This window comes from Oncorhynchus nerka, linkage group LG4 (assembly GCF_034236695.1).
Source record: "Oncorhynchus nerka isolate Pitt River linkage group LG4, Oner_Uvic_2.0, whole genome shotgun sequence".
Classification (NCBI taxonomy): Eukaryota; Metazoa; Chordata; class Actinopteri; order Salmoniformes; family Salmonidae; genus Oncorhynchus; species Oncorhynchus nerka.
This window is the reverse complement of record NC_088399.1, coordinates 82,131,150-82,148,291: the sequence shown is the minus strand read 5'-3', so window position 1 is coordinate 82,148,291 and position 17,142 is coordinate 82,131,150. Positions and strand designations below refer to the sequence as shown.

The window sequence follows — 17,142 nt, the reverse complement described above, 5'->3', positions numbered from 1 at the left end:
ACGATTCCTTACAGCTGCACTGTGGTCGGACAGGCTTCCTGTTTAGATTAATATATTAACGAGCCAGCGCAAAATATGGTTTGGAAATTGTACCTCAATCCAGGGATGAGAAATTGTTGTCTCCTTATCCCAACTGGTCTTTCCACATAATTCAAAGGAAAAGGAAGGTGTGGACTCAAGTCTACAAGATTAATAACACATCTGGGAAATGTAACAGAACCAAGAGGACTAAACAGTCCTACATGAATTGGGTTACTTTCAACTCCACCCAAATAAATAAAGAACCAACATACCTTGAAAGGAAGGAAATGGGTGACCGACCATTCCAAACGTTCCTGGCTGGAGAAGCAAAAGCACATCAAATAACATCAAACATATTCCACCCAATTGACCAGGTGTAGCAAGATATGGAGGAGTCCTGTGGTGATACTAAAAATATTATCTAATGTAAGAAGAGTTAGTAATCGTTCCCAACATGTGACAGTTCGTAACTAGACAAGGGCAATTAGAAGGGTTGGTTTATGCTGACTGGTTTCTTCATCTTTCTAATCTATAAAGTGGTGGTTAAGATTCTTCTCAGACTGAGAGAAAAGGATGAGACGGTGAAGGATGAGACGGTTGCCAGAAGGGATGAAGACAACAATCTAGGTAGGACATACTGTTCATACATAGTCTAGTCGCAACATTGCAGTTTAAATGGTTGATGAATTACTGAAGATTTTAATTTGATATCAACAGGGATTATTTATTTATTATGTTCTCTTTCTCTGTCCCTCCTTCCACCTCTATCCCTCTACCTCAGTCTCTTCTCTGAAGTTCTTACCTTGTCCACACTGCACCATCTCCTTCACTGACTGTTACTTCTTGGACAACCACATCAAGACCAAACACCAGAAGCAGTACCTGGCCATGTTGAAAAGCCATGTCTCAAAGAGTAAAACAGTACACGCCCTCACAAACAGATGTTCCCACTGTAGCTGTATATTCCACACCCCATGACAGCTAGACATCCACACATGCCAGGCCCACCCCTCTGCCCTTCCTCAGAAACCTGCCCGTCCCCCCAGCGTTCCGGGGAAAGTCCACCTATGCCTGCAGATTTTTGTACCTGGGCACCCTGCTGAAGCACTGCAAGAATTTGCACAAAATGGCAGTTTTTGCACCAATGGACACATCGGTTTCTCCGACTGTGGGAAAAGCTTTGAGAATTGCTGGGGACTGGGGCCTTACCGGTGTCATGAACCAGAGGGCTCTAAACCTAAGGACACTAAGCCTGTGGTTTGTCTGGGAGTCTGGGGAAATCATCAGTCCTCCTATGAGCCTGGACATTCACATATTCATCCACACTGGAGAGAAGCCTTATAAATGCAAGGAGTGTGGCAAGTGCTTCTCAGAGAACAGCAGTTACCGTTGTCACTTGTTAATACACTCAGGACTCAAGCTGTTGAAATACCGGTACTACGGGAAGGCTTTCAAACAGAAGTCGCTCCACTGGACTCACCTGTCTGTACACACCGGTGAGAGGAAGTTCTCCTGCTCCCAATGAGACAAGCAGTAGGCAAGAAGGGCACATCTGACACTTCACCTGTTTTTTAGGCTTCACTCAGTCTGGGGATCTGTCTCAACACAAGCTCCTCTGCACTGGGGAAAAGCCATTTGAATTCCTTGAAATCTCCAACCGGTTTAACCACTATGGTTCTCTGACCAGTCACATGAGGAGCCAAACTCATCTTGATATGTACAGAAGATGATTGTATGCTGACTCTTCTGGTAATAAAGGTGGCAATGCCTGTTCTATCAGTCAGCAAATTGATCAGTCTGCCATCTGAATTGTCGGAATTGTGTAGGCCTAGGTTACTTCTAAGCTTGGAGACATTTATACATTGAAACATCCACACACCATACTATTGATACTTTTGTTAGATATTTTATTCAGGATGAAAAATCTTGATTGTTTGCACTTCTAAATTATTCTAAAGGATTCTGTCACCATTAAGCCTACATTTACATTACACTTAAGTCATTTAGCAGACGCTCTTATCCAGAGCGACTTACAAATTGGTGCATTCACCTTATGACATCCAGTGGAACAGCCACTTTACAATAGTGCATCTAAATCTTTTAAGGGGGGGGTGAGAAGGATTACTTTATCCTATCCTAGGATTATAGGCTATTCGCTAACTAAATCTGGCAATTTCATAATATAGAATATTCCTTTATGTGCAGCATTGTACAAAATCATACAGCTTATTTCCTCTGTGATTTATGGTTTGTTCACACCATAGAACTTGCATTATATGTCCTTAAAACAGAAACCAAATCTAAATGCAGGCAAGATGCTGATTCCACAAGCCATTGCAAAGAATATACAGACATACAGTATAGCCACATCAGCATTGCTATTGAATTTAGCCTTAGACCTCTTGCCCATAGAGACCCACTGATGATACTGGCTCCTTACAATATGTGCTTTTATTATGTGCCTTTAGGCAATGTACTGTAACTATACTTCAAGTCAGTCTCAGGCCCCTTTAGGGACAACTAGCTGTTCGAAGTGCCACTGTTGCCGGGGCTGATGGGCACAGGGGCGCAGGAACAGACCCTTCTGGGTAGCGTTGCCCCCTCTCTGGTGACCTCCTGTGTCCCTCTGCTGCTTATCCCCCTCCTTCACAGCTTCCAGACATCTCTGGGTCTGCAAGTGAACCACCTGGCCACTCAGCTGAAGAAAAAAATATATAAATTATTAATTGTCTGTATTATTATTATATCTGTGTCAAATTACAAACACCTAAATAAATAACACTTCATACAGCTCTATTATTATTTTTTGCTTATTTATTTTGTACAAGTTTGCAGTTGTCATGTCATGCATGACCTTTGCCCCTTCACTGACCTTGATGACCCTCCACTGTGGTTTGTTGCGTGGTGGCTGATGGGCGGGGCACGGTGTTAGTACCACCCTCTCGCCTTGGGCGTGGAAACACAGCCGTCCCGCTGGCCCCCAGCGCACCTCTCCCATGGAGTTCAACTCACAGTGCTGAAGAGAGAACAGACAGAGGAGTAAAACTTTAGTCTTCATCACTACATCAGCATCATCATGATCTTCTGATTTAGGATCTGCTCTCACTGTCTCCAATATCATCATTGTCATGGTTACCTGGTAGCCATTGCCACTGCAGGGTGCTATGTCCATAGTGGCGCCCTGTGCACCCCGTCCTCCAGGGTAATCTGCACAATAGCCAGTGCCAACATTGTACAGCTTCAAACATACAGGCACAATATGTTATATGATACATTCATGTTCAACATACAGCACAAGAATAACACAATATATTAGTCAAAAGTATAAGGATAATGATATAATAGCTATACAAGTGTGTGTGTGGGGGGGGGGTGAGTTCTACCTCCCCTGAGAGTGAAGGTCTGTCCTGGGGTATATAGAGGTCTGGGTAGACATTAGTCAGGAACCAGTGGAAGTTACGACAGCCCAGTCTCTTCTTCAGTCTGACTAGCTCTGTAATGTTAGGACTCTCAGACTGCACAGGGAACAGGACACACACATTAATTTGAGATCAACGCCAGAAGCAGACACACACACACACACACACACACACACACTGATTGTACAAAACATTAGAAACACCTGCTCTTTCCATGACAGACTGACCAGATAAATCCACGTGAAAGCTATAATCCCTTATTGATGTCACCTGTTAAATCCACTTCAATCAGTGTGGATAAAGGGGAGGAGACGGGTTAAAGAAGGATTTTTAAGTCTTGAGACTTGGATGTGTGTGTGCCATTCAGAGGGTGAATAGGCAAGACAACATTTAAGTGCCTTTGAACAGGGTATGGTAGTAGGTTCCAGGTGCACCTGATCGGGTCAAGAACTGCAACGCTGATGGGTTTTTCACGCTCAACAGTTTCCCGTGTGTGTCAAGAATGGTCCACCACCCAAAGCACATCCAGACAGCTTGACACAACTATGGGAAGTATTGAAGTCAATATGAGCCAACATCCCTGTAGTCCATGCCCTGAGAGCAAAAGGGGGAGCAACTCAATATTAAGAAGGTGATCCTAATGATTTGCACACTCAGGACACATACACGCCTATAGATATAAATGCACGCGCACACACACATGTGCACACACCGCATACACACACCCTACCTGCCTGATGAAGTGAGCTAGTGTATCTCTCTTATAGTAGATCTTCCTGAAGGCATCCAGCCAGGTGTCAGCGATGCGTATCTTGTTCCTCTGGAGGATGTCCTGGTCAGGGAGGGTATAGGGCTGGTGATGGCGCCCCAGGTGAGCCACTCTGGAGCAGGGGACCACCTCCATGGAGCCCCCACACAACCACACCTGGACAAACAGACAGACAGAGACAGGGAGATGCCATCACCTTTTTTGTTGGAATATGACTTCACCAAGATGAGCAGCCCAATCTACAGAAGCCTTGTAGAATCATCTGCACATCTAAACTCCACAGACAGTTGTGTCTCCACTCAGACTCCATTACTTTCGCTACATTGTCAAAATGTCTTTCAAATGAAGATGTATGTTTGAATCTTTAATTGCTAGGATCACAAAAGCTTCACATTCACTGACACCTGTCTGCAAATACACTATTAACCACTGCGATCCTATTCCTCTTTATTTCCCAAGGTCTACGTTTGCTCATCATTTCAAACCAAACCAATTAAATATTCCATGATGGATATAAAAATTCCATAACGGCACCCTATTCACTAGTGCACTACTTTCGACCAAGGCCCATATGTAACATGCTACATAATCCTGCTAGTGAGACATTCCATCATCAATCAGCCCTTTGCATTCCATATATAACCTCCCCCCTTTACCCTGATGGACAGCTCCTTACACCCCCCACATAGAGAAGTCACATTTTAAAATTCCTAATTAGACACTTTAGGGCTCTATTTTTATTGTTTTTATTTAACCTTTTTTTAACAAGTCAGTTAAGTACAAATTCTTATTTACAATGACGGCCTACCCCGGACGACGCTGGGTCAATTGTGCGCCACCCTATTCAATCCCCATTGCGGAAGTTCAGCTGTACAGCGTGATTGAAATGTAAAGGCAATGTTTCCCACAATAGTGGAGACTGTATTCCTGGTAAATGCTGCATATGTCGGCTCAATCGAAAATGACCTTATATTTCTATCGCGGGACCTGTAATGCTTCACTAAACATCCATTGAATTATTATACTTAGAATTGTAATTCAAATTTTCGCTGAGCACTATTTTTTTTCTCCATCACTCACAGCCAAAGATACTAGATATCCGACCGTTGTTGTCAACGTAATCCAATAACGAATTGCAAAAATCGCTGAAGTTGGAGACTTTTATCTCCCTCACCAACTTCAAACATCTGCTATCTGAGCAGCTAACCGATCGCTGCAGCTGGACATAGTCTATCGGTAAATAGCCCACCCATTTTTACCTACCTCATCCCCATACTGTTTTTATTTATTTACTTCTCTGCTCTTTTGCACACCAATATCTCTACCTGTACATGACCATCTGATCATTTATCACTCCAGTGTTAATCTGCAAAATTGTAATTATTCGCCTACATCCTCATGCCTTTTGCACACAATGTATATAGACTCTCTTTTTTTTCTACTGTGTTATTGACTTGTTAATTGTTTACTCCATGTGTAACTCTGTGTTGTTGTCTGTTCACACTGCTATGCTTTATCTTGGCCAGGTCGCAGTTGCAAATGAGAACTTGTTCTCAACTAGCCTACCTGGTTAAATAAAGGTGAAAAAAAAATGAAATAAAACATTTTATATTCATCCAATGTCTGGCAGTTTTTTGATGGCGTGATGATATCTTCACTGCATAGAGCTGTTCTCCATGGGCACTGAGTGCTCGTGCGAATATGAAGTTGGTCCGTATGCAACCCGGATATAGACGGTCCGTGAATCGGCAAATGTTAGTGGATTACGTTGACAACAACGGTCGGATATCTTGGACAAAGTCTCTAGTTCTTATTATAGCTCTATGGTCATAACCAAGGTGGATTTTTAAAAATCCACATTTCCAGAAACATGTCTCTCACCGTTGCCGCTTGCTATAGACCCGACTCTGTGCCCAGCTGTGCCCTGTACACCATATCTGAATGGATTGCCCCCCATCTATCTTCAGATCTCGTGCTATTAGGTGACCTAAACTGGGACATGCTTAACACCCCGGCCATCCTACAATCTAAACTCGATACCTCCAATCTCACATAAATTATCAATGAACCTACCAGGTACAACCACAAATCCGTAAACACGGGCACCCTCATAGATATCATCCTAACCAACCTGCCCTCCAAATACACCTCTGCTGTCTTCAACCAGGATCTCAACGATCACTGCCTCATTGCCTGCATCCGTAATGGGTCTGCGGTCAAACGACCTCCACTCATCACTGTCAAACGCTCCCTAAAACACTTCAGCGAGCAGGCCTTTCTAATCGACCTGGCCCGGGTATCCTGGAAGGATATTGACCTCATTCCGTCAGTAGAGGATGCCTGGTTATTCTTTAAAAGTGCTTTCCTCACCATCATAAATAAGCATGCCCCATTCCAAAAAATGTACAACCAGGATCAGATATAGCCCTTGGTTCACTCCAGACCTGACTGCCCTTGACCAGCACAAAAACATCCTGTGCCGTACTGCATTAGCATCGAATAGCCCCCGCAATATGCACGTTTTCAGGGAAGTTAGGAACCAATATACACAGGCAGTTAGGAAAGCAAAGGCTAGCTTTTTCAAACAGAAATTTGCATCCTGTATCACAAACTCCAAAAAGTTCTGGGACACTGTAAAGTCCATGCAGAATAAGAACACCTCCTCCCAGATACCCACAGCACTGAGGCTAGGAAACACCACCAATAAATCCACGATAATTGAGAATTTCAATAAGCATTTTTCTACAGCTGGCCATGCTTTCCACCTGGCCACCCCTACCCTGGTCAACAGCCCTGCACCCCCCCACAGCAACTTGCCCAAGCCTCCCAATTTCTCCTTCACCAAAATCCAGATAGCTGATGTTCTGAAAGACCTGCAAAATCTGGACCCGTACAAATCAGCGGGGCTAGACAATCTGGACCCTCTCTTTCTAAAATTAGCAGCCGAAATTGTTGCAACCCCTATTACTAGCCTGTTGAACCTCTCTTTCCTATTGTCTGAGATCCCCAAAGATTGTAAAGCTGCCGCGGTCAACACCCTCTTCAAAGGGGGAGACACTCTAGAGCCAAACTGCTACAGACCTATATCGGTCCTACCCTTCCTCTATACGGTCTTCGAAAGCCAAGTTAACAAACAGATCACCGACCATTTCGAATCCCACCATACCTTCTCCGCTATGCAATCTGGTTTCCGAGCTGGTCATGGGTGCATCTCAGGCACACTCAAGGTCCTAAACGATATCATAACCGCCATCGATAAGAGACAATAGTGTGCAGATGTATTCATTGACCTAGCCAAGGCTTTCGACTCTGTCAAATCACCACATTCTTATCGGCAGACTCAACAGCCTTGGTTTCTCAAATGACTGCCTACCCTGGTTCACCAACTACTTCTCTGACAGAGTTCAGTGTGTCAAATCTGAGGGCCTATTGTCCTGACCTCTGGCAGTCTCTGTATACATCAATGATGTCGCTCTTGCTGCTGGTGATTCTCTGATCCACCTCTACGCAGACAACACCATTCTGTATACTTCTGGACCTTCTTTGTACACTGTGTTAACTAACCTCCAGACGAGCTTCAATGCCATACAACTCTTCTTCTGTGGCCTCCAACTGCTCTTAAATGCAAGTAAAACTAAATGCATGCTATTCAACCGATCGCTGCCCGCACCTGCCCGCCTGTCCAGCATCACTACTCTGGACGCTTCTGACTTAGAATATGTGGACAACTACAAATACCTAGGTGTCTGGTTAGACTGTAAACTCTCTTTCCAGACTTACATTAAGCATCTCCAATCCAAAATTAAATCTAGAATCGTCTTCCTATTTCTCAACAAAGCATCCTACACTCATGCTGCCAAACATACCCTCGTTAAACTGACTATCCTGCTGATCCTAGACTTCGGCGATGTCATTTACAAAATAGCATCCAACACTCTACTCAGCAAATTGGATGCAGTCTATCACAGTGCCGTCCGTTTTGTCACCAAAGCCCCATATACTACCCACCACTGCGACCTCTATGCTCTCGTTGTCTGGCACTCACTTCATATTCTTCCCCAAACCCACTGGCTCCAGGTGATCTACAAGTCTCTGCTAGGTAAAGCCCCGCCTTATCTCAGCTCACTGGTCACTATAGCAGCACCAAACTGTAGCACGCGCTCCAGCAGGTATATTTCACTGGTCACCCCCAAAGCCTTTCTTTCCAGTTCTCTGCTGCCAATGACTGGAACGAATTGCACAAATCACTGAAGCTGGAGACTTATATCTCCCTCACTAACTTTAAGCACCAGCTGTCAGAGCAGCTCATAGATCACTCCACCTGTACATAGCCCATCTGTAAATAGCCTATCCAACTACTTCATCCCCATACTGTTATTTATTTATTCATTTTTGCTCCTTTGCACCCCAGTATCTCTACTTGCACATTCATCTTCTGCACATCTATCACTCCAGTGTTTAATTGCTAAATTGTAATTATTTCGCCACTATGGCCTATTTATTGCCTTACCTCCCTTATCTTACCTCATTTACACACACTGTATATAGACTTTTTCAAATAAAATCAAAGTTTATTTATCACGTGCGCCGAATACAACAGGTGTAAACCTTACAGTGAAATGCTTACTTACAGGCTCTAACCAATAGTGCACAAAATGTATTAGGTGAACAATAAGTAAGTAAAGAAATAAAACAGCAGTAAAAATACAGGCTAAAAACAGTAGCGAGGCTATAAAATTAGCGAGGCTACATACAGACACCGGTTAGTCAGGCTGATTGAGGTAGTATGTACATGTAAATATGGTTAAAGTGACTATGCATATATGATGAACAGAGAGTAGCAGTAGTGTAAAAGAGGGGTTGGCGGGTGGTGGGTGGCGGGACACAATGCAAATAGCCCGGTTAGCCAATGTGCGGGAGCACTGGTTGGTCGGCCCAATTGAGGTAGTACAGTGGGGCAAAAAAGTATTTAGTCAGCCACCAATTGTGCAAGTTCTCCCACTTAAAAAGATGAGAGAGGCCTGTAATTTTCATCTATGACAGACAAAATGAGAAAAAAAATCCAGAAAATCACATTGTAGGATCTTTTATGAATTTATTTGCAAATTATGGTGGAAAATAAGTATTTGGTCAATAACAAAAGTTTATCTCAATACTTTGTTATATACCCTTTGTTGGCAATGACAGAGGTCAAACGTTTTCTGTAAGTCTTCACAAGGTTTTCACACACGGTTGCTAGGATTTTGGCCCATTCCTCCATGCAGATCTCCTCTAGAGCAGTGATGTTTTGGGGCTGTTGCTGGGCAACACGGACTTTCAACTCCCTCCAAAGATTTTCTATGGGGTTGAGATCTGGAGACTGGCTAGGCCACTCCAGGACCTTGAAATGCTACTTACGAAGCCACTCCTTCGTTGCCCGGGCGGTGTGTTTGGGATCATTGTCATGCTGAAAGACCCAGCCACGTTTCATCTTCAATGCCCTGGCCTGGACATGTACTGGCTTAAGCAGGGGGACACGTCTGGCACTGCAGGATTTGAGTCCCTGGCGGCGTAGTGTGTTACTGATGGTAGGCTATGTTACTTTGGTTCCAGCTCTCTGTAGGTCATTCACTAGGTCCCCCCGTGTGGTTCTGGGATTTTTGCTCACCGTTCTTGTGATCATTTTGACCCCACGGGGTGAGATCTTGCGTGGAACCCCAGATCGAGGGAGATTATCAGTGGTCTTGTATGTCTTCCACTTCCTAATAATTGCTCCCACAGTTGATTTCTTCAAACCAAGCTGCTTACCTATTGCAGATTCAGTCTTCCCAGCCTGGTGCAGGTCTACAATTTTGTTTCTGGTGTCCTTTGACAGCTCTTTGGTCTTGGCCATAGTGGATTTTGTAGTGTGACTGTTTGAGGTTGTGGACAGGTGTCTTTTATACTGATAACAAGTTCAAACAGGTGCCATTAATACAGGTAACGAGTGGAGGACAGAGGAGCCTCTTAAAGAAGAAGTTACAGGTCTGTGAGAGCCAGAAATCTTGCTTGTTTTTTAGGTGACCAAATACTTATTTTCCACCATAATTTGCAAATAAATTCATTAAAAATCCTACAATGTGATTTTCTGGATTTGTTTCTTCTCATTTTGTCTGTCATAGTTGAAGTGTACCTATGATGAAAATTACAGGCCTCTTTCATCTTTTTAAGTGGGAGAACTTGCACAATTGGCGGCTGACTAAATACTTTTTTGCCCCACAGTATGTACATGGATGTATAGTTAAATTGACTATTCATATATGATAAACAGAGAGGAGCAGCAGCGTAAAAAGAGTGGTTGGGGAGGCACACAATGCAAATAGTCCAGGTAGCCATTTGATTACCTGTTCAGGAGTCTTATGGATTGGGGGTAAAAAACTGTTGAAGCCTTTTTGTCCTAGACTTGGCACTCCGGTAACGCTTGCCATGTAGTAGTAGAGAGAACAGTCTATGACTGGAGTGGCTGGGGTCTTTGACCATTTTTAGGCCCTTCCTCTGACACCACCTGGTGTAGAGGTCCTTTTTCTATTGTGTTATTGACTGTATGTTTGTTTATTTCATGTGTAACTCTGTGTTGTTGTTTGTGTCGCACTGCTTTGCTTTATCTTGGCAAGGTCGCAGTTGTAAATGAGAACATGTTCTCAACTAGCCTACCTGGTTAAATAAAGGTGAAATTAAATAAATAACCTCCCTTCTTTACCCTGATGGACAACTCCATCTGCTCCGCCCCCCAGAACAGCATGCCTGGATCATAACCTCCCACGCTCTGGAAGAAGTGTCTGTCAATTGCTAAGACCACGCCCACCAACGCCGGACTCCTATAGGACAATGAAAGGAGAGGAAATATCAAAAGATTAGACAGGGATAGGTACTACTAGGGGTCGATTTTGAGCTGGACATGTCTGTAATCTCTGTATTTGACTGTAGTATTCCAGAGGTCAGACTATATTTACTGGACAGGCTCCACTGGTGAATCCTGGTTTTCCTGTTGGGACAGGGTTTCCCAGTTGAAGTCCAGTCTCCAGTCAAACACTCCCCTGTGTGGCCACTGGGTGGCGTTGTACTGGAACGTCTGCCAGTCTATCACGTCTATGATGGGGGACACCACTCTGGTCCTGGAGATGGGAGGAGATAGACACTGGGCACAGAGGAAACTCATATAACTTCTAGAACTAGATCAGAAACATTTTCTCGCAATGAAGATTAAAAACCTAAGATTTTATTACATGGATGTAAATCTGCAGACAGATTATTGGTCGATGATAACCTGTAATTTCATAAAACATCACAGAAGAAGAGCAGGGATTCAGGAAGGGAATTAAGAGGTTTGAGGGAGAGAGAGAGAGAGATGGAGTAGTGCCAGGCAGCAATATAAGGACCCTGTTTAATCAACTAGTCTAAATGGCTGCTACCCTGCTGGATACAGCTTAGCAAGTAAGCTACCATGGTCCGGAGGCAATTAAGGATTAGATATAATACACAGAGACAGATTCACACAAACACAGACATACATTATGCCATTTTGTGTGTGTGTGTGTGTGTGTTTATGTGTGTACCTGTCCTGTGCCACTCGCTCCAATAGTGGTTCCAACCAGCCCCTTTGGCACTCGCAGTGTGAGTCCATGAAGACCAGTACCTCCCCCACAGCTCTGGCTGCACCCAGAGAGCGACACCCTGCCACGCCCAGACGCCACGTGCTGCGGACCAGACGCACCCCTTCCAGCAGCAACACATACTCACTCAGCACACTCTTCAGGTGACCTACAGATAGGGAAGGCAGGGTCAGGTGGCCTACAGATAGGGGAGGCAGGGTCAGGTGACCTACATGTAGGTGAGGTAGGGTCAGGTGACCTACAGATAGGAGAGGCACGGTCAGGTGACATACAGATAAGGGAGGCACGGTCAGGTGACCTACAGATAGGGGAGGCACAGTCAGGTGACCTACAGATAGGTGAGGTAGGGTCAGGTGACCTACAGATAGGGGAGGCACAGTCAGGTGACCTACAGATAGGTGAGGTAGGGTCAGGTGACCTACAGATGAGGGAGGCACGGTCAGGTGACCTACAGATAGGGAAGGCACAGTCAGGTGACCTACAGATAGGTGAGGTAGGGTCAGGTGACCTACAGATAGGGGAGGCACGGTCAGGTGACCTACAGATAGGGGAGGCAGGGTCAGGTGACCTACAGATAGGGGAGGCAGGGTCAGGTGACCTACAGATAGGGGAGGCAGGGTCAGGTGACCTACAGATAGGGGAGGCACGGTCAGGTGACCTACAGATAAGGGAGGCACGGTCAGGTGACCTACAGATAGGGGAGGCACAGTCAGGTGACCTACAGATAGGTGAGGTAGGGTCAGGTGACCTACAGATAGGGGAGGCAGGGTCAGGTGACCTACAGATAGGGGAGGCACAGTCAGGTGACCTACAGATAGGTGAGGTAGGGTCAGGTGACCTACAGATAAGGGAGGCACGGTCAGGTGACCTACAGATAGGGAAGGCACAGTCAGGTGACCTACAGATAGGTGAGGTAGGGTCAGGTGACCTACAGATAGGGGAGGCAGGGTCAGGTGACCTACAGATAGGGGAGGCAGGGTCAGGTGACCTACAGATAGGGGAGGCACAGTCAGGTGACCTACAGATAGGTGAGGTAGGGTCAGGTGACCTACAGATAGGGGAGGCAGGGTCAGGTGACCTACATATAGGTGAGGTAGGGTCAGGTGACCTACAGATAGGGGAGGCACGGTCAGGTGACCTACAGATAGGGGAGGCAGGGTCAGGTGACCTACAGATAGGGGAGGCAGGGTCAGGTGACCTACAGATAGGGGAGGCAGGGTCAGGTGACCTACATGTAGGTGAGGTAGGGTCAGGTGACCTACAGATAGGGGAGGCACGGTCAGGTGACCTACAGATAAGGGAGGCACGGTCAGGTGACCTACAGATAGGGTAGGCACAGTCAGGTGACCTACAGATAGGTGAGGTAGGGTCAGGTGACCTACAGATAGGGGAGGCAGGGTCAGGTGACCTACAGATAGGGGAGGCACAGTCAGGTGACCTACAGATAGGTGAGGTAGGGTCAGGTGACCTACAGATAAGGGAGGCACGGTCAGGTGACCTACAGATAGGGAAGGCACAGTCAGGTGACCTACAGATAGGGGAGGCACGGTCAGGTGACCTACAGATAGGGGAGGCAGGGTCAGGTGACCTACAGATAGGGGAGGCAGGGTCAGGTGACCTACAGATAGGGGAGGCAGGGTCAGGTGACCTACATGTAGGTGAGGTAGGGTCAGGTGACCTACAGATAGGTGAGGTACGGTCAGGTGACCTACAGATAGGGAGGGCACGGTCAGGTGACCTACAGATAGGGGAGGCACGGTCAGGTGACCTACAGATAGGGGAGGCACGGTCAGGTGACCTACAGATAGGGGAGGCACGGTCAGGTGACCTACATATAGGTGAGGTAGGGTCAGGTGACCTACAGATAGGGGAGGCACGGTCAGGTGACCTACATATAGGGGAGGCACGGTCAGGTGACCTACATATAGGGAAGGCACGGTCAGGTGACCTACAGATAGGTGAGGTACGGTCAGGTGACCTACAGATAGGTGAGGTAGGGTCAGGTGACCTACATATAGGGGAGGCACGGTCAGGTGACCTACATATAGGGGAGGCACGGTCAGGTGACCTACAGATAGGTGAAGTAGGGTCAGGTGACCTACAGATAGGTGAGGTAGGGTCAGGTGACCTACAGATAGGTGAGACAGGGTCAGGGTCAGACACACACAGTACCAGTCAAAAGTTTGGACACACCTACTCATTCCAGGGTTTTTCTTTATTCTTATATTGTAGAATAATAGCGAAGACATCAAAACTATGAAATAACACATATGGAATCATGTAGTAACCAAAAAGGTGTTAAACAAATCAAAACAATATTTCTGTAACCTTCTTTATACTTCAAAGTAGCCATTTTCCTGTTGAAAAACAAATGATAGTCCCACTAACGCAAACCAGATGGGATGGTGTATTGCTGCAGAATGCTGTTGTAGCCATGCTGGTTAATTAAGTGTGCCTTGAATTCTAAATAAATCACTGACAGTGTCACCAGCAAAGCACCCCCACATCATCACACCTCCTCCTCCATGCTTCATGGTGGGAACCACACATGCAGAAATCATCCGTTCACCTACTCTGCGTCTCACAAAGACACGGCAGTTGGAACCAAAAATCTCAAATTTGGACTCATCAAACCAAAAGGACAGATTTCCACCGGTCTAATGTCTTTTGCTCGTGTTTCTTGGTCCAAGCAAGTCTCTTCTTCTTATTGGTGTCCTTTAGTAGTGATTTCTTTGCAACAATTTGACCATGAAGGCCTGATTCACGCAGTCTCCTCTGAACAGTTGATGTTGAGATGTGTCTGTTGAACGCTGTGAAGTATTTATTTGGGCTGCAATTTCTGAGGCTGGTAACTCTAATGAACTTATCCTCTGCAGAAGAGGTAACTCTGGGTCTTCCTTTCCTGTGGCGGTCCTCATGAGAACCAGTTTCATCATAGCGCTTAATGTTTTTTGTGACTGCACTTCTTGACATTTTTTTTCTTGACATTTTCCAGATTGAATGACCTTCATGTCTTAAAGTAATGATATACTGTTGTTTCTCTTTGCTTATTTGAGCTGTTCTTGCCATAATATGGACTTGGTATTTTACCAAATAGGGCTATCTTCTGTATACTACCCCTAACTTGTCACAACACAACTGATTGGCTCAAATACATTAAGGAAAGAAATTCCACAAATTAACATTTAACAAGGCACGTGTTAATTGAAATGCATTCCAGGTGACTACCTCATGAAGCTGGTTGAGAGAATGCCAAGAGTGTGCAAAGCTGTCATCAAGGAAAAGGGTGGCTACTTTGAAGAATTTCAAATATAAAATATATTTGGATTTGTTTAACACTTTTTTTGGTTACTACATGATTCCATATGTGTTGTTTCATAGTTTTGATGTCTTCACTATTATTCTACAATGTAGAAAATAGTAAATATAAAGAAAAACCCTTGAATGAGTAGTGGTGTCCAAACTTTTGACTGGTACTGTATGCCCAATTCCATGGGCATAGCACAACTCGGATTACAGGTGGAAGTTTGGTCATATTACTAAGACCTATCCTTTCAGACAAGTGCAAACGGGTTTGGGACACTTGGGGGCTAGGGGTCTATTCAGAATCTGCACTATAAAATGGTTGAATATGGTGGGAATAGAGTGAACAAGTTTCGTCTGATATGTAGTGATGTTGTAGTGGTACTTTAGACTAATTAGATACAACTCGTGCCAATTGTTTGAGTAATGTCTTCTACACGCACCATGCTGACTGAGGTCGTCCACGAGCAGGACCTCGCGCAGGTACTCCTTGGGCGCTGTGTCGAGCACGCTGTGCACGGTGCGGAGGAGCGTGGACCAAGCCTCGTCATGGAAACATATCACCACGCTCGCGGACGGCAGCGACTCACTGTAACGCTCAACGAGGCACCTGTCAAAGCATTCCCATTGATTGACAGGGGTATAGACGCACGAGTAATTACGCACGAACCCATTAGCTTTACTAAACAATATACCATATTTCGTAGTTAGTGAGATCTTGAAATTAGACTACATATTTGTCACTGATAGCTCTTGTCGAGTCTATCTAGTTATTTTAGATACGTTGTTGAAGAGCCCTTTTTTGGTGTGGTGCGCTCCTTTGGAACATGCAGGACACTTACGAAGGATGGCGAGCCTCGGGCAATCTGCGATGCAGTGAGATCCGTTCGCTCACCAGCTCGTTGAAGCCGTATTTCTGCAGAGCAGACTTCTCCATGTCCCTTTCTAGCCCCTCCAGCTTCAGCCGCACCGGTCTCCCCATATTCCCGTGCGTCGGTAGCACCGGGACCGCTGATTCCTTCTTGGCGCTTGATATAACCATCCGGTAATTCCCCTTCCTCGGCGGCGGAGCTGGGTTCCTCACCTGGGTTGAGGGCACGAAGAGAAGCTGGTCCTCCTGCAGGGAGCTCAGCGGCGCGAGACCGAGATTATGCTCCTGTTTGAGACGGTCCCAGGAATCCACGATCACCTCCAGGTCCGGTGGACCAGAGAGCCGCTGGAAGGGACGGCGGGGCGAGTTGGGCGGTGTTTGGGTCTGATCCCGAAAGACCAGGTCCATGAGGGCCAGCGTGGCCACGGATAGAGCGAGGATAAGTAACCAGAGACAGAGCATCACCCGGCGGCATGGTCTGGGTCTGCTCCAAAGCCGCATAGTGAGCGGGAGAGAGAGAGGAGAGCGACGGGTTCACATAGAGAAGTCAGGGCTGAATCTTATTTCCCTCATCAAATTTGACTGGGGACAACATGGTCAGATACTGCACCTTTTGGCTACAACTTTTTAACCATAACGTTTTAGGCTTGCAATGGATAGTCCGTAATCATGACCAAATGGAATTACGCATAGATGTTGTTCTTTAGTTTAGGTCCATAATTCTTCCACGGTGTCCTTCCAAAGAACTGCAGCTCTGAACACGTTAGCGCTTCGTTTCACCTCCGACAAAATGTGGTTTCCAGTTATGTCCCTTGTTCCATGATACTCATTGCTGTTGGAGTGAAGTGCGTAAAATATGTCCTTCCACCGCGCCCCTGTGGTCCTAACGCGAGATTTAACCCCTGCAAGAATAGCGGATTTGAAGGCCACACCTGTTCAAACACCTTGCTTGCTCTATCACCATAATGACTAACTGACAATAGTTTAGGAAATCATATCCAGGCCTATAGCCCTATAAGTGAATAGAAAATATAGGCAAAGAACAAAAACACATTAAATCATTCAAATATGGCTAAAATTCTATTTATCTGTCATAAGAAAATATTTTGCCATCATTATATCTGATGT

The 17,142-nt window shown here is 45.5% G+C and overlaps 1 protein-coding gene and 1 pseudogene across 1 annotated transcript; one reads left to right on the top strand and one right to left on the bottom strand.

The window, feature by feature from the left end:
• The first annotated feature begins 521 nt into the window (after window positions 1-521).
• On the top strand, window positions 522-1,835 carry LOC115128816 (uncharacterized; annotated as a pseudogene).
• Window positions 1,836-1,911: 76 nt separating this feature from the next.
• Window positions 1,912-16,906, bottom strand: LOC115128668 (polypeptide N-acetylgalactosaminyltransferase 15). The gene is made up of 10 exons (XM_029658737.2): window positions 15,986-16,906; window positions 15,587-15,753; window positions 11,784-11,988; window positions 11,181-11,342; window positions 10,928-11,045; window positions 4,171-4,365; window positions 3,405-3,536; window positions 3,158-3,259; window positions 2,894-3,037; window positions 1,912-2,719 (listed from the first exon to the last, which is right to left on the bottom strand). The coding sequence occupies exons 1-10, from the start codon at window positions 16,513-16,515 to the stop codon at window positions 2,522-2,524; spliced, it is 1,953 nt and encodes a 650-aa protein (XP_029514597.2). The 5' UTR covers window positions 16,516-16,906; the 3' UTR covers window positions 1,912-2,521.
• Window positions 16,907-17,142: the final 236 nt, after the last annotated feature.